Genomic DNA, 17265 nt, shown 5'->3' with positions numbered 1-17265 from the left:
ATTTTCCATCCACTAAAAGAAAGGGCAAACATACCAGCATTTTCAAACTCTCTGCACAGTATCTCTTCTTCAGACTGCTCAAGCTGCTAAGAAATGTGTACTGTTATTTTCTAAAAGCTGCTAGAAATATCTAGAAAGAGCCTTCAGATACATAGTTTTAAAAAAGATTACCTTGAATGGGAACCAGCATCACTCAGGCTAAAAGCACTGTTTTCTCTTGTTAAAGGATTGGAGGCTGGTTGACTTTTGGTATGGATGTCCAAGCTCAATGAAGATTCTGTTTTTCTGTCCATCATGTGGCTGTCTTTCTCTAAAGTCCGATCTGCAATGGAGACCATTTCACTGGAACTGTGCCAAAGTGATGCCACTTTTTCTTTTATAAGTCCTGATCGGGGAGATGTTGCCGAGTTGCCCAGAGAGGTTGAACTACTATGGCTGGGACCGTATGAAGTGGTATCGATGCCACTATCAGCAGAAGTGCCTTGAAGGTAGTTGTAACTATTCAGCTCTGATTCAGTCCTATCTCCACTGTCATACCATTTCTCATCACTATGAACACTGGAAGCGTTGCTAGATAGCGTATTACTGCTTGAGTGGCTGGAGTAGTGGCTGTCAGACTATACATAGACACACACAAGATTCTGAATTAAATTCGACATTTTGGAATGAAATAATATAAAATGGGATGAACAGCTCATTATTGAAATGATATAGTAAGGGAAAAAATATACACAATGGTCTACAAACATAAAATGAGAAAAGTTCCTTTCTGCATACCACTAGAGAAGTATCAACCTATAACATCCCTTAAAAGACTAGTACGAAAGATCTCTAAGGTGCTTAATTTAAATTTATCACCATGCAAAGTCCTCAACTTACAACAGTTCATTCAGTGACCAGTTGAAGTTATAACGACACTGGAAAAAGTGACGTATGATTGTTTTTGACACATACGACCATTGTGGCATCCCCATGGCCATGTGATCAAAATTCAGGCACTTGGCAACTAGCCATACTTGTGACAATTGCAGTGTCCTGGGGTCATATGATCACCTTCCACAACTTTCTTACAAGCAAAATCAACGGGAAGCCAGATTTACTTAACAATGGGATTACTAATTTAACAACAACAGTGATTCATCTAATAACTATAATGAGAAAGATCCTAAAATGGGCGGAAAAAAATCACTTAATAATTGTCTTACTTAGCAACAGAAATTTTGGGCTCAAATTTGGCCGTAAATTGAGGACTACCTGTAATCTCAAATTAAGTGATGGTATCATTTCTTATAGGAAACCTATAAATCGAGAAGCTTCTCTGAATTCTTAAAAATCTGCACAGATTTCAAACTGCCTCCCCACAGCTTAAGGAGTTGTAATATTATAACTCTAAGCAGCCTTCTTGCCATAGTGTTTGCTGAATTATGATCGCTAAGCGGAGTAGTTACATGATGTTTCACTTAACAATTGTTTTGCATAGCAAAGGCATTACCAGTCCCAATTAGGGTCCTTCAGCAAGGATTAGTTATATTAATAAAGAACTAAAGATTGACATAAGAGTCATTTCCCTGTAAAAATGTTGATAGATCCTAAAAAAATATTTTTTTCTGAAAAGATGATTTGTAGATCATAGTGCATATCATGTTACTGTTTGAAGCAAAACTCTGTCTGAGTTGGCAGGGAAATATTTTCATTAATGCATCTTAGACTCAAATGTGTAATAATGAGATTATTACAAATTGGTTGCATATTTGTATTCTGACAAGCAACCATAATTTGAGGAAAGTACAAATTTTTAAGAGACACTTTTATCTTTCAATAACTTTAATTAAGACAACGTGAATAAAAACGGAGCTTACATGACCCTGCTTATTTGGAGATAGGTGAACTACTGGATCCTGCCTCATCAACCTTCCTGTTGGACTTTCTCTGAAGGATGGCAGCATTTTGGACATTGCAGGCAGATGGCATGTTGCTTCTGTAATATAGCATACAGTAATAGTGTTTTCATTCAGGAGACTTACAAAATCTATTGCCTGGCATTTTTTAAAAAATGGGAAACTGTTGCCAGTCTATAAGAACCAGAAGCAGAACACAACATCTGTTTTCGATCATTGCTGACTTAAAGCTGAACAATAAAATCTTTGCTATTACCAGGCTGTATCTGTTTGGTGTTTTCCAACTCGTGGATCATTTGTCCCTAGCAGAAACTTGTTTTAATGGAACAGCAAGGGAAGGGATTTTCAACAATTATTTTTTGCAAGCTTTTTACTTTCCACTCTATGCATTTTAATAGAAGGGGGCAGAATAAGAAATGAAAAGGGGCGAGGAAAGTTGCTCCAAATGGATTCTTGTCTGAATCTACTATTCCATAAAATAAGCTTCTGTTAACAAGATTGTCAGATGAATATAACTCACAATTATAAGAATACAGTTATTTAGGTTTGTGTAAAATGGTACTTGTCTTAAAACAACAGCAAAACAAAACAACAACAAAACCCTCTTCTAAGAGAGGCTGCTAGGTAATATTGTACTAGTTCTTTTTTCACCAAATTGCTTACCTTCTTTACTTTTTAATTAAAACTATTTGAATGTTGCTGTACTTTTTATCACAGAACTTTATGGTAGTTAATGTTGAAAACTACAACATATATGAACTGCAAAATTATTCTGAAAAAAATCACACATTTTACCATCACCACAATAAAAAATGAAAAAGCAGATGTGACTGAAATAGTTTCTCCAAATGGAAACTATATATATAATCACTGGTTTTTTTTTTTTTTTTTTACTAAACAGATCTGGGAGAAAGATGAGGAATCACTAGATGGATTTAATATGAATACAGGAAAGTATACATTTTGAAACTTAATATTTAATTTTATTTTTAAAATTCTTCCCAGCCCCTAAGTGATAACTAAATATTTCACTATGCACTTAATCCTCCTCATGAACATAGTAGCTATCTATAAGCATAAACATAATTAGAGCAGTTTCAGTTTCTTTCATTATGTCATTTTCTATCACTCAGCTTGTCCAGGACAATGGATTACTTTCAAGATTGTTGTCAAACAGGACAGGACAGGACAGGACAAATGTTTCCCTTTACCTGAGAAAACTATACTGTAATCTCTTTTTGCTTTTCAATGTAACATTATATAAATTGTTTGCTTTTCAAGGTAAAATAGTATCAGAATGTTTCTTTTCCCATCATTTGGTCTTCCAAGTACTTGGAGAAACTGAGCTTGACCTGTGCCAATTTCTACTCTGCAAATCTGTTTCCAAACTTCTTTGGTGTTTTTTTATTCAAAACAGTTTACAGAATCAGCATGTTGCCCCCAACAATGAAGACTAAGTGATGATACAACTCTTCTAGAAGTATTGTTCTACTTCCATTATACAGCCTACCAAAGAGCCATGCTCTTAGCTTGGCTTAGTTGGCTTTTTTGCTAAAATCTGTCACAATGCACTACCGATGTAATAGAAGGATATTAAATTGCTATCATTTCAAAAATCTTAGTGGTATCTAATGTAATAAATTCAAGCACAGCATCTATAGAACCAGGCCTGGATGCTGAAAACTCCACACAAAGACTCAACAATAAATATCAGTTGAATGCTGTGGATTTGCATGGCTGAGAACATTTTTCAGTTAAAATCTTAACTAATGACATACTCATTAGTGGGAGAAAATATCTTGACTAAATATAGATTTCACTGCATTTTTATGTTTCTACATTATCATCAGCATATCAAAAACATTTATCTGAATAACCCTTTCTGTCAGGAAGGAGCACAATGCAAATTAAAATAAGCTGATGAACCAGATGCTATATTTGGGACAAGGTGCACAGCTAAAACAAGTAAACCCAAGTATGTCTGTAGTACAACTTTCTGTGAAAGCACTCCAGGGACTGGGCTATTATAATGTATCTATTCCCCACAGACATTTTATTTCGAATAAATAAGTGCCATCCAATGTTGCATACATGTTACGATAATTTATTCTGATTAATAAAAACAAAAAAGATAAATGTTTATTGCATAGGAATGGGTTGCCAATGTCACCTTGGGGCACAAGAAATAGAATATATGCAAGAAACAAATACTCACCCATCTGATCAACAATACTATCCTCACTTCTCTGCCAACTTGGGGTAGATTTGCCACTGCCGCTGGTATCTGTGTTCTGCCTATCAATGGAGGCAGGAGATCTTCTACTCATTCCAAATCTGTGTAAAAGGAATATCAATTATTCCATTCTGCACATGAGAAATATCATTCAAAGATGTTTTGTAAGTATTAGATTACGATTAGTTCAACCATTCCAAAATGGTTACAGTCAATTATATCATTGATTTGACAAAATTATATACCACCCTAAGGTTCATAGCTCAGCAACAGTTACTAGCTATTAGACAGAGGACAAAAGTTAGTTAACAGAGAAGTAGACTAAAGACAAAGCTGACAGTAAAGAATTTGTTGGTCAAGATGATAGGGATTAAACAAGATGTCATCAATGGCGTATCTTGGTTACCTGAACAGACTTAGGAAAATAAAAATGTGACTAGACTCAGCAATGATCATGAGAGTCATAGGCCCTTCACACCATTCAGTAACAACAACCATTATTCCAGATAAAAGTATCTTGGATCTGGAGGCAACATGCAACTATTATGACTAGTAGCTATTCAATCTTATCCTCAATTTGTCCCTCCATAAAAACATACTGTAAATTCCTAAATTGAATTGTTATGCAATGAAGAGGGTTTGGGGGAGGGGAGGTAGTGTCTCTGTTATCTTATTTCTTATTTTATTATTACTTAGCTTTAGACTCTAATATTGTGAGAGGGAAAACACTTCTTCCACACAATGCTATCTTGTCCTTGTTGCACTAACCATTTCTCGTAATCAGAAAGCTCCAGGATTATAACCTTTTTTATGAAGAAATTATTTCAGATTCTTAATTATTTTTGTTGGCCTTTTAAAGGATAACAAATTTTTAAAGACACTGAATACAATATTCAAGTACAAGGATACCATATACTTGTACAATAAAATTTTGATGCTGGCAGGTTGTGAGAAACCTATTGCTTCTTTATTTAACTGCATAACTGAAGAACATTATGACTTTTTTTTACCAGTCACAAAAGTTGTACTATATGCTCGCTTTCCTATTTTTGTTAAGAGGTTACCATTCATAATTAATAAAACAATTTTGTTACCCACTATACTTCTAATCTGCCCAGTAACACAATACGGGAACAACTGCTTTTGATTTAAACTGGCTTCTTATATTCAGTTACAGTCTTTGAGATTAATCAAGAGTATGACAGATGCCAAGAATGAAGATATGTAACACTGCCAGTTACATCTGCAATATCTGAAGAGGGAGATGACAAGAAGATGAATGATTAAGTTATAGCAAAATAAATAGACAAGTTGGGATTTGGGCAATTAAACGCAGATATGATTGTCCTGAACGTATCTTTTTCTGTGTCAGTGGGAACACATTCAGCACAAGCAGACAAACATTCTTAAGTAAAGTTTTAATGTGGGATGTTTTATTTAACTTTTCAGCCAAGAACTGATATCATAGTTTTTCAAGATGCTACCTCAGATGCAACAATATAAGAAACTATTAAATCAAGACACCAGAATACTAGGCTTTAATTTTACCTATTTTTTATGTTTGAGGAAGCCATGACCTTAGGAGCCCTTGCTATAGGACCAAGTATCCTTATTTTTTTCCTTTTCAGATTCTCTAGCAAAAACAACCAAAGCGCAAATTAAAAGAATAAGACCTAAGCATAAAGCAATAAACACATATGAGGCCTACCCTTCAGGCATAGATTTTTGCCTGTATGTCCCTCCACCAGAGCCAGTTTCACTTGAGGATGATAAATTGCTTGGAGAATTACGACACTGCTGTGATCTTGCTAAGGCAATGGAGGACACTGTGACATAGACATCAGAACCAGGAGATAATCTGTTCAATACAAACAATTCCAAATTCTGCATTATTAAAAGATCATCAAAAAGATAACATTTTATGCGAACTGCCACATCAGCAGCATCAATTCATCACAACAACAAAAAGTAAAACCAGCTGTAGAATAGTATCCACTTTCTTTTATAAATCTACTGCCTATGACAGGCTACAGGGACACAGAGGAAAAATGCTTCCAAGGGTTGTAGAAATAAACTTGCTGAAATGCAAGAATATGAAAACAGAGCCCGTTTTAACCAGGTTTCGAATAAACAAAGGATTTATAACAGTTTTTTAAAATGTGTTTTAATTGAGCTATTTCATAAAAGGACATACAATATTGGCATTTTAAAGTGTACTTTATTATAAAGCTAAAAATGTCTTACTAGTTACTAGATTATTTATTCATTTTATATCTGATCTTTACATTTTTATAAACAACTCAAGGCAGTGAACATACCTATTATTCCTTCCTCCTCTTATCCCCAAAACAACCACCCTGTGAGAAGAATTGGGCTGATGATAACTATCCCAAAGACACCCAGCCAGATTTATGCTTAAGGCACGACTAAAATTTATAGTCTCTTGGTTTCTATCCTTGTGCCTTAGCCATTGTATCCATTCATATTTGGCAAACTAATATGTTAAAACATTTGTTAAAAATGCATGCAATACAGCATGATCAATAGACTTCATACTCTGAGCATTCCTGAACTATCACCCCCTAAAAAGAACCCCACTTCTATTTTTGATTTGCACATTTTTTTTTATAAAAGCAAAGCAAAATAAAGCAAGCAAAGAAATAAACAACAACAAAAAAACACCTTGAAAATTTTGCCAACACTGAAAAAGTCTGACAAGCAAGCAAAATCTATGGCTACATCTATAATACAAACCATCTTTCTCCTCATTCAGTAAATATCCAGAAAAAAATGCAGCACACATTCCTAATTTTATATGGTTGAAAATCTGTGAATATTTTAACTCAAACCAGGAAAGTGGATGTACATTTTGGAGAGCTCCATGAAAGAGGCAGCAGAGTAATACATTACCCAAATGTCAATTTCCCTTCACCACAAGGGCAGAGTTTCTGGTCTTTGGGTACAGTATATTATTTCATAAGCTAGGAAAATAATGCCTACAATTGTCCAACACAGAAAGCAACATGCCAGATGTTGAAGCTGATTTTAGAAAAGGCCCTGGAATATGAGATCTTATTTCTGATGTTCCCCTAAGTAACTGAAAAAGCCAAAGAATATCAGATATGTGGTTCATGGATTATAGGAAGGCCTTTGATTGTGTTGATCATATCAAGTTTCAGTACGTGCTTAGAAAAATGAGAATCCCAAAACATCTCACTGTCCTCATGCAAAACTTATATACAAGTCAGAAAGTCAAAATTTGGATAGAACACGGTGAAACAATCTTCTGATCAGTAAAAAAAAGTGAGGCAAGGCTGCACATTCTTCCCATTGTTTATTCAAACTATATATTGAAAAAGTGCTGAGGGAAGCTAGATTAGAAGATAATGAATGTGGTTTTAATACTGGAGGAAGAAACAGCAATAACCTGTGCTTTTCTGATGATACTGTTCTGATAGCTGAAAATGCAAATGAGCTGTAAGTTCTAATGAAAATAAAGGAGCAGTGAAAAAAATGTAACTAGATTAAATATGAAGATCAAACTAATGACAACATTAACTGGCTATGATGATAGTGAAGTGATAGGTACCTCTGCCTTTTAGAATTGACTCTCGACAATCAAAGAGCCAGCAGTCAGGTAATATACTAGAGTAGCACTTGTTAGAACAACAAATGTGTATTGGAAAAGATATTCAGATTCTGTCAGGGATGGGATGCTACCGGTTCTACCTAGTTCTAAAGAACCGGTAGCTCTGAAGAGCAGCGGACACTGAACTAGTTCTGTGTTTGCCGCTCTTTGGCCCACCTGCCCACCCAGGCTCTTACCTGTCCTTTATTTTCTGCTTTTTCAATCTCAGCTGCTTGCATGGCACAGCTAGGTTGAAAAAGCAGGAAAAAAGAGGCTTTTCAAACAGTGCACACCTGCGCAGAGCGCTTTTCAGTTGTCCAGGCAGCACAGCCTAAGGCTTTTTTACACGCGCGCAAAACATAGTCACCAAACCAGTAGTAACACCGGTTGAATCCCACCCCTGGATTCTGTGATATGTCATTATCACAAAAGATCAAAGTGCTACAAGCCATGGTTTTCCCCATGATAATCTATGGAAATGAAAGTTGAACTTTGAAGAAGCAGGATAGGAAGAGTTTGGATCCTTTTGAACTTTGGTATTGGGGAAGACTCCTGAGAATACTATGGGTAGCAGGAATATAAACAAATGTATCTCAAACAAATCAATCCAGAATTCGTACTCAAGACTCAAATGACCATGCGAAATTACATCCTGGAAACGTGATATGCAAACACCTAGCTTTCTGGAGAAGTTCATAGTTCTGGGAAAAGTAGAATGAAAGAGAAACAGGCAGCCAACTAGTTGCAAGGTGGATGGATTCAGCTACAGTGATGAAAGGTACATCTTTGACAGACTTGAAGGAGAAAGTAGAACAGAACAGAACATTTTATTTGGCCAAGTATGATTAGACACACAAGGAATATGTCTCTGGTGCAGAAGCTCTTGGTGTACATGCAGACTAACAGAGTAATAATAATTTTGTATAATTTTGGTTGGGGATAGAATCCTCATGGGAAAAATGTATCTATATGGTTCTAGGTGTTGACACAGACATGATGGCACATGATCATACAATCATTCTCATATTATTAAATATATTTCTGTACCATCTACTACAGGTAATACAAAGATTACTATATAATGATAAAAAGAAATTACACTATATAAAACATTTTGTCAGGATTCCGGCAGTTGCCCTGATTAAATCATGAGCCTCGAGCCTGTTTTAGGGTTGTCACATTTATTTAAAAAGCTCGTGGTAGGAAAACAACAGATTACAAATCATTCAAGGAATGCGCAACATGAGTGATAATATTTCAGTAGGTGCTGAAATAAATCGTGGTATTTCTCATATTCATTACTGGCATTTTGTGATTCCCTCCCCTACTTTCTCCTGTTAACTGAAAATTTACTCCATATCCTCGGTCTATATAGTATCATGCTTTTAATATTAAGTATCTCCTTATCTAAGAAATCCTTCAGGATCCTTAATCCCTAAGAAATTTTCATGCACATTAAAATATAAATATAAGAAATATCATTTTCCATACCAGCATAAAAATACCAGATAGGTAGATGGAGGTAGAGAGGGTGTGTGTGTGTGTGTATGTGAGAGAGAGAGAGAGAGATTTGTAGTAGGAAGGAGCAACACTGGAGAGTACACATCAAGGATGATCACAGATAGAAAATGCAAATAGAAATTCAGTAAATTATAAATTATTTATTTAACATATTTTCTATTCCCACCCTGCTCAATAGTGGCTCATCTGCAGGGACAAAGATTAAAACCAACACCTATGAAAAATAATCCATGATAGCCAGGATAAGCAACGCATCCCAATTATAAAACCAGATCAATAGCAGAATTTGCCTAACCATCTGGCACCAATAATAGCAACAGTGATACCTACCCCAGCCAATTACTGTGGATACTGTATATATCAACAAAAATTGTCTCCTGCACCTATAACAACCAAACTATGGTGGATACATGATTGCAACAGTGTTTAAAGGAATTAGAAAATATAATGCTTTATAGTATAAGAAAGTATTTTATAGCTTTATAGTGTTACTGTAAAAACTTACAACCAACCCATATACTTACCAGGGTCTCCAACCCTGGGCCATGGACTGATAGCGGTCTGTGGCCTGTTAGAAACTGGACCGCACAGCTGGAGGTAAGCAGGCGAGCTATTGAAACCAAAACCACCCTCACCTCATGGAAAAATTGTATTCAGCGAAACTGGTCCTTGCTATCCAAAAAGTTGGGGCCAACCTATAGGTGCCTTCTAAAAGTTGTATTCAAGTTCACCTTCATACAAACTTGTCCCTTTCTTAATCAGCTCCATGATAAATTATATCACTAATGCTATTTGTTTAAATCAAAAATAGCATTAGTGATATAAGTGTATATAAAGGTTTTATGGCAGATACTGTTTGACTAAAATAGGGTTAGAATTGCCTTTGGTATGTAATCCTTATGACCAAAATGGTATAACGTATCAGAATTCAAAAAATTGTAAAAATAATCAAAGCAACAAAACCCTGTTAAAATTAAAGTTATTTAAAATGGTTCATTTTATTTTCTTTTGGCAAATTCTCTTAAAAATTTTTGTGGCAATACTAATATAGAAGTTAACCCTGACACAATAACACTGGGTGATTCCAGTAAGCAAATAGCCCCTATTAAATTAGCTAATACAGATAGGATAACAATTTAAAAAAATGTTTAAATGCTACCTTAAGCACAACAAGTAAATTTAGAGTGCATACAACTGGCATCTCCCGAAGTTAGGTACCAGGTAATTTTGTTCAAATTGGTACTTAAACCATGGATAAGTCACTGGAGATTTAGTCCCAAGTATTTTCCTTGCAATATTATCTGTGAAAGAATAATTTTTGACTGTGTGTTGAGGCAAGGTTACAATTTCACCAGTTGTGAGATTCAATAATTGGAAACGAGCCAGTTTAGATAATTTTTTCTAGCTTGGGGTCTATATATTAAGTGAAACCAGGCTCTGGGCTTTTGCATTTTTAAAAAAGTTTTTAAAAGTAGGACAAATATACTTATATAAAAAATATTCTGAAATTCATGTTGAGGTTTTATATATTTATTGCAAATCCTCTGCTTGGATTTCTTAAAATGTTTACATCTGTTGTTGCTTCTGGGCTGGCAGAATGCTTTTGTTCTCTGCCTTTGCCTCCACAGTATAATATTGCTGATTTCCCCACAATCTCCATGGTTCTTGAATTAAATTACAAAATTAGCTGGATAACATTATGAACAGAAGTGAGTTAACGACGTATCAAGCAATATTTCCAAAGGGGTAGACTATGAATGTAGTGCTTTTATGGCAAGTTTAGCTGGAAGTTAAAGGGTCATGTTTTACTTGTATAGGATAACAAGACATAAATAATTACAGAATGTAAGGGGTTGGAATCCATGTAGCTGCAGGAAATGGCTATCATAGCATCCTCAAAAGTTGGCCATCCCACTCAACATTTACAACAAGAGAATTCACCATCTCCTAATGCAGATGATTTGTTTTTTAGTTAGTTAGTTTACTTTATTGTCATTGCACCTCGTACAACGAAATCAAACACCATCTTCAGTGCACATCGTGACCATGACCATGAAAATAAACACAAACACATATTCTTTACCCTTCACACATTGAACCGGAAACCCCCGACACCACACCAACACTGCACTATACAGCAGAATTCAAAAGAGCTACTGCCTTGGAATAGAAGCTGTTTTTCAGCCTATTTGTCCTTGTTTTTATTATTCTGTACCATCTGCCAGATGGTAATAGTTCAAAAAAAGGGTTCCCAGGATGAGATGGATCTTTGAGAATGTTTTGAACTTTCTTATGGCAGCGGGAAGCTATAAAGCTCTTCCAAAGAGTGGAGAGGGCAATCTATGATCTTCTGGGCAATGACATTAACCCTCTGGAATGCTTTCCTATCTACCACTGCAATTGGCAAACCATACAGAGGTACAATATGTAAAATGCTCTCTATGGTGCAGTGGCAGAAGGTCACTAGCAGTTTCTCATTCCGTTGTTGTTTTCTGAGAAGTCTCAGATAGGGCCCTTTTGACCTTTTTCTTGCAGATTTGCAGTTTGTGATCTACCAAAACATCCTGATCCCTTTTCTGCATATTGCTGCCATTACAGTTCCTCACCATCCCTATAGTCTATATTCATAGTTTTGAATTTTTATATCTATTTGAGTGTAGGGCTCTGCATCTGTCCTTGTTGAAATTCATCTTGCTGATTTACACTTACTGTTACAGCTTAACATCCTCCTGAAATTTGATAATATCCTCCATTTTTGTGTAATCTACAAATATTAAAAAAAAATGTTGACACTAATACTTTCTCCTATTTTGACATGGAGCCACAGATGTGCATGGATTACATATTATTGTTTAACCGCCTCTATCCATCTAATGGTAGCATAATTTAGTTCACATTTTGCCATCTTCTTTGCTAAAATCTTGCAGTGATGTAGGGGGGAATGCTAACTAATATTTTAAAATCAAGGTGCCCTTTATCTACCACATTTCTCTGGTCAACTAAACTATCATTCTATTAAAGAAATATCATGTTGATTTGGCAGGAATTATTCTTGATTAGACCCATGCTGCTCCTGCAAAGCAATGCATTGTTTTGGAAAAGCTCACAAACTGCTTAATAAAGCATTCTAAAATTTGGCTTGTTATTGACGTTAAGCTAATTGGTCTGCAGTTCTCTGGATCATCTTTATCACCCTTTCTGAATATAAGAATAACTTTGCCTTTTCTCCGATCCTCTGACACTCGATCCAGTTTCATGATTTAGCAAAGATCACAACCATTATAAAAGCTCTTCTTCACACATTCCTTTCTCACACATTCCTCCACATGAACTTTTCTTATCTTTTGAAGGTTCTTTGATCCCACTTTATGTCCAAAAACACTTCCTGTTTCTAATTCAAGTAACTCTCATCTTTCTTGATAAGTTTGATGGGCATTTTTGCCTTTATATCCATTACCTTCCTTTCCAGGATGGCAGTTTGACTGTTACACAAATAGCTTATGTCATCATCGGAAAGAAGGAAAAACATGGCATGTCTCTTATAATTTTCAAGAACAGCTTTCTTCTATTATGTTGCTCTGATAAACAAAAAAGAAAAAGAACTCACTGATCCTTGGACTTTGCTACCAAACTCCTGTTTGTTTATTCAGTGAACTCTCTATGCGGGGTGGCTTCAAAAATGTTAGCAACAGGTTCTCTGCCTGGTTGCTGGGTGGGCGTGGCCATGGTGGGCATGGCCTAGTTGCCCCCCTGCACCACAGCGAGGGGGGGGCATTTTGCTCTACCCAGGCTGCAGAGTCTTTCCTCGAGCTTCCGGGGTGGCGAAAACAGCCTCTCTGAGCTCTGGAGGCTCTATGGAAGCCGGAAACGAGTCCATTTCAGGCCTTCCTGAACTTCCGCGAGGCCCATTTTTCACCCTCCCCAAGCCTCCCCAAGCCTCCGCATGTACCCTGCACTTACCTCCATCCAAAACGGGCTGTGTGGGAACTCTGGGAGGGGTGGGAGGGGCCAGCCAGGAGTGGGATTTGGGGGTTCTCCAAACTGCACAGAATCTTAGCTAGGGGTACTCCCGAACCCCTGCAAACCCCAGCAGCCCACCCCTGTCTCTATGTCTTATGTGTCCCCAAAGCTACCTCAACTACATCAACAACAATCAATGCTCCAATCACACACTTCAATTTTAAATAGTAAGATCTATATACCAGCAGAATAGTCAACCTATAGAAGTTGTAAATTCTCCATCTTTGAAATTTTTAAGAGGCCAGACCACCATTTCTCAAGCTTTATGTAACTGCCTTTCCTGAATATGGTAGAAAATTGAATTAAACAATCCTTCCAAATCCGCAGTGTTATGTTTTTACACAACACAATAGCAGCAGTTATTAGCAATGGCAATTATTTATTAGTTTTCCCATCTTCTTGATTCTTGTTCTCTTTTCTGCCTCTTTCCTCTGTTCAGCTTATTCCCCTGCCAAACTTCTGTTTGCTTTTCCTGTTCATTCATTCATTCAGTAAACTGTGATTTCTTAATGAAGTTACCTGATCAGAAAATGAAATAAGATTAATCTCAGCAACATTCATTCTTGACAAATATATACTGCCTATTGGTATTTGCTTCATTACTTTCAAGATTCTATAGATCAGTTTCTTGATCCTGTAGAATGTTCCCTGGTATTGATGTCAGATGGAATACTGTGCAATGGGATGTCCCTATTGCAAAAATGTTGTTTTGTTTCAAAGCTAAACACATAGTGATGCTTAAAAGTGCTTTCCCACTTTGTGAACCCTTTTGAATTATTATTTCTGCATAAATATGATTTAAAGAATGATCTGTTCTCTACCCCAGGGGTCCCCAACCACCAGGCTGCAGACCGGTACCGGTCCGTGGATCATTTGGTACCGGGCCGCAAAGAAAATAAAAATAAAATAAAAATGGCGGCTTTCTTCGCCTTCGGTGAATGCTGCTGGGATCAGGGATCAAGGACACAAATGAAAGAAAGGGAGGGAGGAAGCAACCAAAGCCTGTCCTGCTCTCCGGCTCAGCGGCTTCGGTTTCCTCCTGCCTCGTTTCTCTCTCAGTCGCTCTCTCGCTCCTCCACCAGCCCAGAAAGAAACTGCTTCAAAGAAGCCGGCAGGGTAGCTTTTCCTGTCGGCGCAGCTCCTCCAAAGCGCCCGTTCACCCCCACCCCGCCACCCGCGGTTCAATCCAGTGCTCCGTTCTGCCTGCCTGCCTTCGTTTCTGGTTGTTTCGGAGTAGCTTTGGCTGAGAATAATAACTATTCGCCTCTTTTACTCAGCCAAAGCTGCTCCGAAACAACCAGAAACGAAGGCAGGCACGCAGATAGAACGGAGCACTGAATTGAACCACAGGCGGTGGGGTGGGGGTGAACAGGCGCTTCGGAGGAGCTGCGCCAACAGGAAAAGCCACCCTGCCAGCTTCTTTGAAGCAGTTTCTTCCTGGGCTGGTGGAGGAACGAGAGAGCGACTGAGAGAGGAACGAGGCAGACACCTGAGGGATAAGGCTGAGGGAGGGAGGGAGACACCTGAGGGATAAGGCTGAGGGAGGGAGGGAGACACCTGAGGGATAAGGCTGAGGGAGGGAGGGAGACACCTGAGGCTGAGGGAGGCAGGGCTTCTCAGCCATCCTGCAGGGACTTGTCCTGAGCCTCCCTGAACTTGGTGGTTTGCTGGCAGACGTTTTATTACCCGACTAGGTAACAACATCAGATGTTATCTAGTCAGGTAATGAAGCGTCTGCAAGCAAACCACCAAACTCGGACTCCTCCCCCTCCTTGAAAAAGTGTCCCCCCCCCCCGCCGGTCCTTGAAAAAGTGTTTCTGCGTGAAACTGGTCCCTGGTACAAAAAAGGTTGGGGACCACTGCTCTACACAGATCCTGAAACTAGATAAAGATGAACTAATGAATCCAAAACACCATTCTTGTTTATTTAATTATTGAGAAAAATGATTCATATCTGGAAAACAAATGTTTTAGATTACATTTATAAAGAAATATTGAAACTTCAAAACAGTTCTTAAACTTTTAAGTACTACCAAATTACAGCTCAGAAGTTCTGCCAAACAGTTCAGGATGAACTATAATTTGGCAAGAACTGAGCATTTTGGTTGTTCCTGATTTCAGTCAAGAATAAATCTAGAAATCTTATTGGGTGAATAGGGTAAAACTTGAATCCTTCGTCTTCTGACTCACTGTACTTCATGTAACCTGTGTGTTGGTCTGCTACCTAATCTTCTTGGAGCCTTTCTTTTTCTACGATTCCTTATGCTTCAATTGGAGCAAAGGATGTTGTCAGATATTAAGTAAAGGTAGAGAAAGGGAGGAATATGGGTTCACAGGATAGGAAGATGGGTATGCAGTCTACAACTGAAGCTAAGGATCCTGAGCCAATGAGCCCATGTACTCTTAATTTGCCGATTTTTAGCCACCACTGGCTGCAATTTATTTAAGGTTCTGATTTCCCCTTTGTCTTTTTTTAGATTTTTGGTAGAATATTTGCTTTTTATTGAGCCAAAACAAGCAAAAATGAATGGAAACTAATCATGGGGCCGGGGTGGGGGTGGGGGTTAGGAATTAAGGAGAAACAGTGAGGACAATTAACTAGTAGAACAGCTTGCCTTCAGAAGTTGTAGGTGCTTCATCACTGGAGGCTTTTAACCTCCCTGAAATGGTCTAGGGTTGGACTAGAAAAACTCCAAGGTCTCTTCCAGCTCTATTCTATTCTGAAATTCTGAGTTGTGTTGGCATGTCTCTTTTCCCCTGCTAATATTTTACTATCTTCAAGGAAAAGCAGATATAATTTTATTTTATTTGGGTTTTCCTTTAATAACCTAACCTAAGCTTATTTAAGCTTTTACTTTGGAGCCCTTGATGCTCTCTGAGCTTTGTTATTTACATAACATCTGTACCTCTACAGTCTGGTCATCTGTTGGTACTTTCTTGGTGATTGTACATTCTTCAATTTTCCTATATATGCAGTGTTTTTATTTTCAGCTCCTTACATATTCTGTAATTACATATTCTATGCCTCACTAGCCTCTATTTCCCCAAGATCTGTAGTGTACTGCACTGACAAAAACAAATGCCTACCTTGGCAAACTTAAGTATTTTCCACTAGTACAAAGCTAAAACTGTTACAGACATCATTCCCACTTAATCACTTAGTTATCATAAGTTACATCAGAAAACCAACAAATTACAACTAACCATAAACTGCCAACATTTCTAGTACACATGAAAAACAAGTAAACAGAGAATGGAGGAATAAGTGAACTATAATCTACTAGAAATTACCATGAAATGTATTTGCTGTGATATCATTTGACACCATTTTTTTAAAAAAAGTGATTATTTTCAACTCTAAGGTCTATTCTTTTAAAAAGTAAGAATAGTAGTTAGAGAGGCAATCTGTCACATCAGAATGATGAGCCCAATTTTGCGGAATTTTGACAGAACTTATGACAGCCAATCATATAGACTCTGTTCCTCAGTATCTAAAGAATTGGACTTAATACTCATAAGTTTAGACAACCTTTCTAAAGGTTCAGTTCATAATACATATGAAAAATGAACACCAAATACTAAATGATCATAAACAAATATAAAAGCTAACTCACTGTATTGGCTTGACCTTTCCCCCTTATTTATTTTTTACATCTGGAGGACTTAAGAAATACTAACAAGTTTCAAATTATACTTACGTTGTTATGGCAATTTTAGAAATATATGGAATGAATAAACATGTTCACTTTTTTTTACATGTTGAAACTAATAGTGAACAGAAGAAATGAAAGAACACACAGTCCAGATTTTACAAACTTTCTTCTATTGAAAAAGTGAACTCTAGTAAGATCCAAAATGGGTGCTCAAGTAGACAACCCAGTTTTATTGTCAGAGATTGGGCAAATGAACATGCCATATGTGAAGTTAAAGATATAGTGGGCCTGGGTAGGGAAGATTGTGGGAGG

At 37.1% G+C, this 17265-nt stretch overlaps 1 protein-coding gene across 3 annotated transcripts in view; it reads right to left on the bottom strand.

The window, feature by feature from the left end:
* SIPA1L1 (signal induced proliferation associated 1 like 1) overlaps positions 1–17265 on the bottom strand; it is a 165900-nt gene that overhangs the window by 18319 nt on the left and 130316 nt on the right. For all 3 annotated transcript variants that reach the window (XM_026708992.2, XM_087921731.1, XM_087921730.1), the window contains 4 exons: positions 5840–5989; positions 4114–4232; positions 1860–1978; positions 172–617 (listed from right to left, as the gene is read on the bottom strand). In XM_026708992.2, the coding sequence (XP_026564777.1) occupies positions 172–617; positions 1860–1978; positions 4114–4232; positions 5840–5989 (834 nt within the window). The remainder of the gene's footprint in view (positions 1–171; positions 618–1859; positions 1979–4113; positions 4233–5839; positions 5990–17265) is intronic.

Source organism: Pseudonaja textilis, chromosome 1 (assembly GCF_049901715.1).
Source record: "Pseudonaja textilis isolate UNSWEBS1 chromosome 1, rPseTex1.2, whole genome shotgun sequence".
NCBI lineage: Eukaryota > Metazoa > Chordata > Lepidosauria > Squamata > Elapidae > Pseudonaja > Pseudonaja textilis.
Note: the sequence above shows the minus strand (reverse complement) of the source record. Positions and strands in the feature narration are given on the sequence as shown.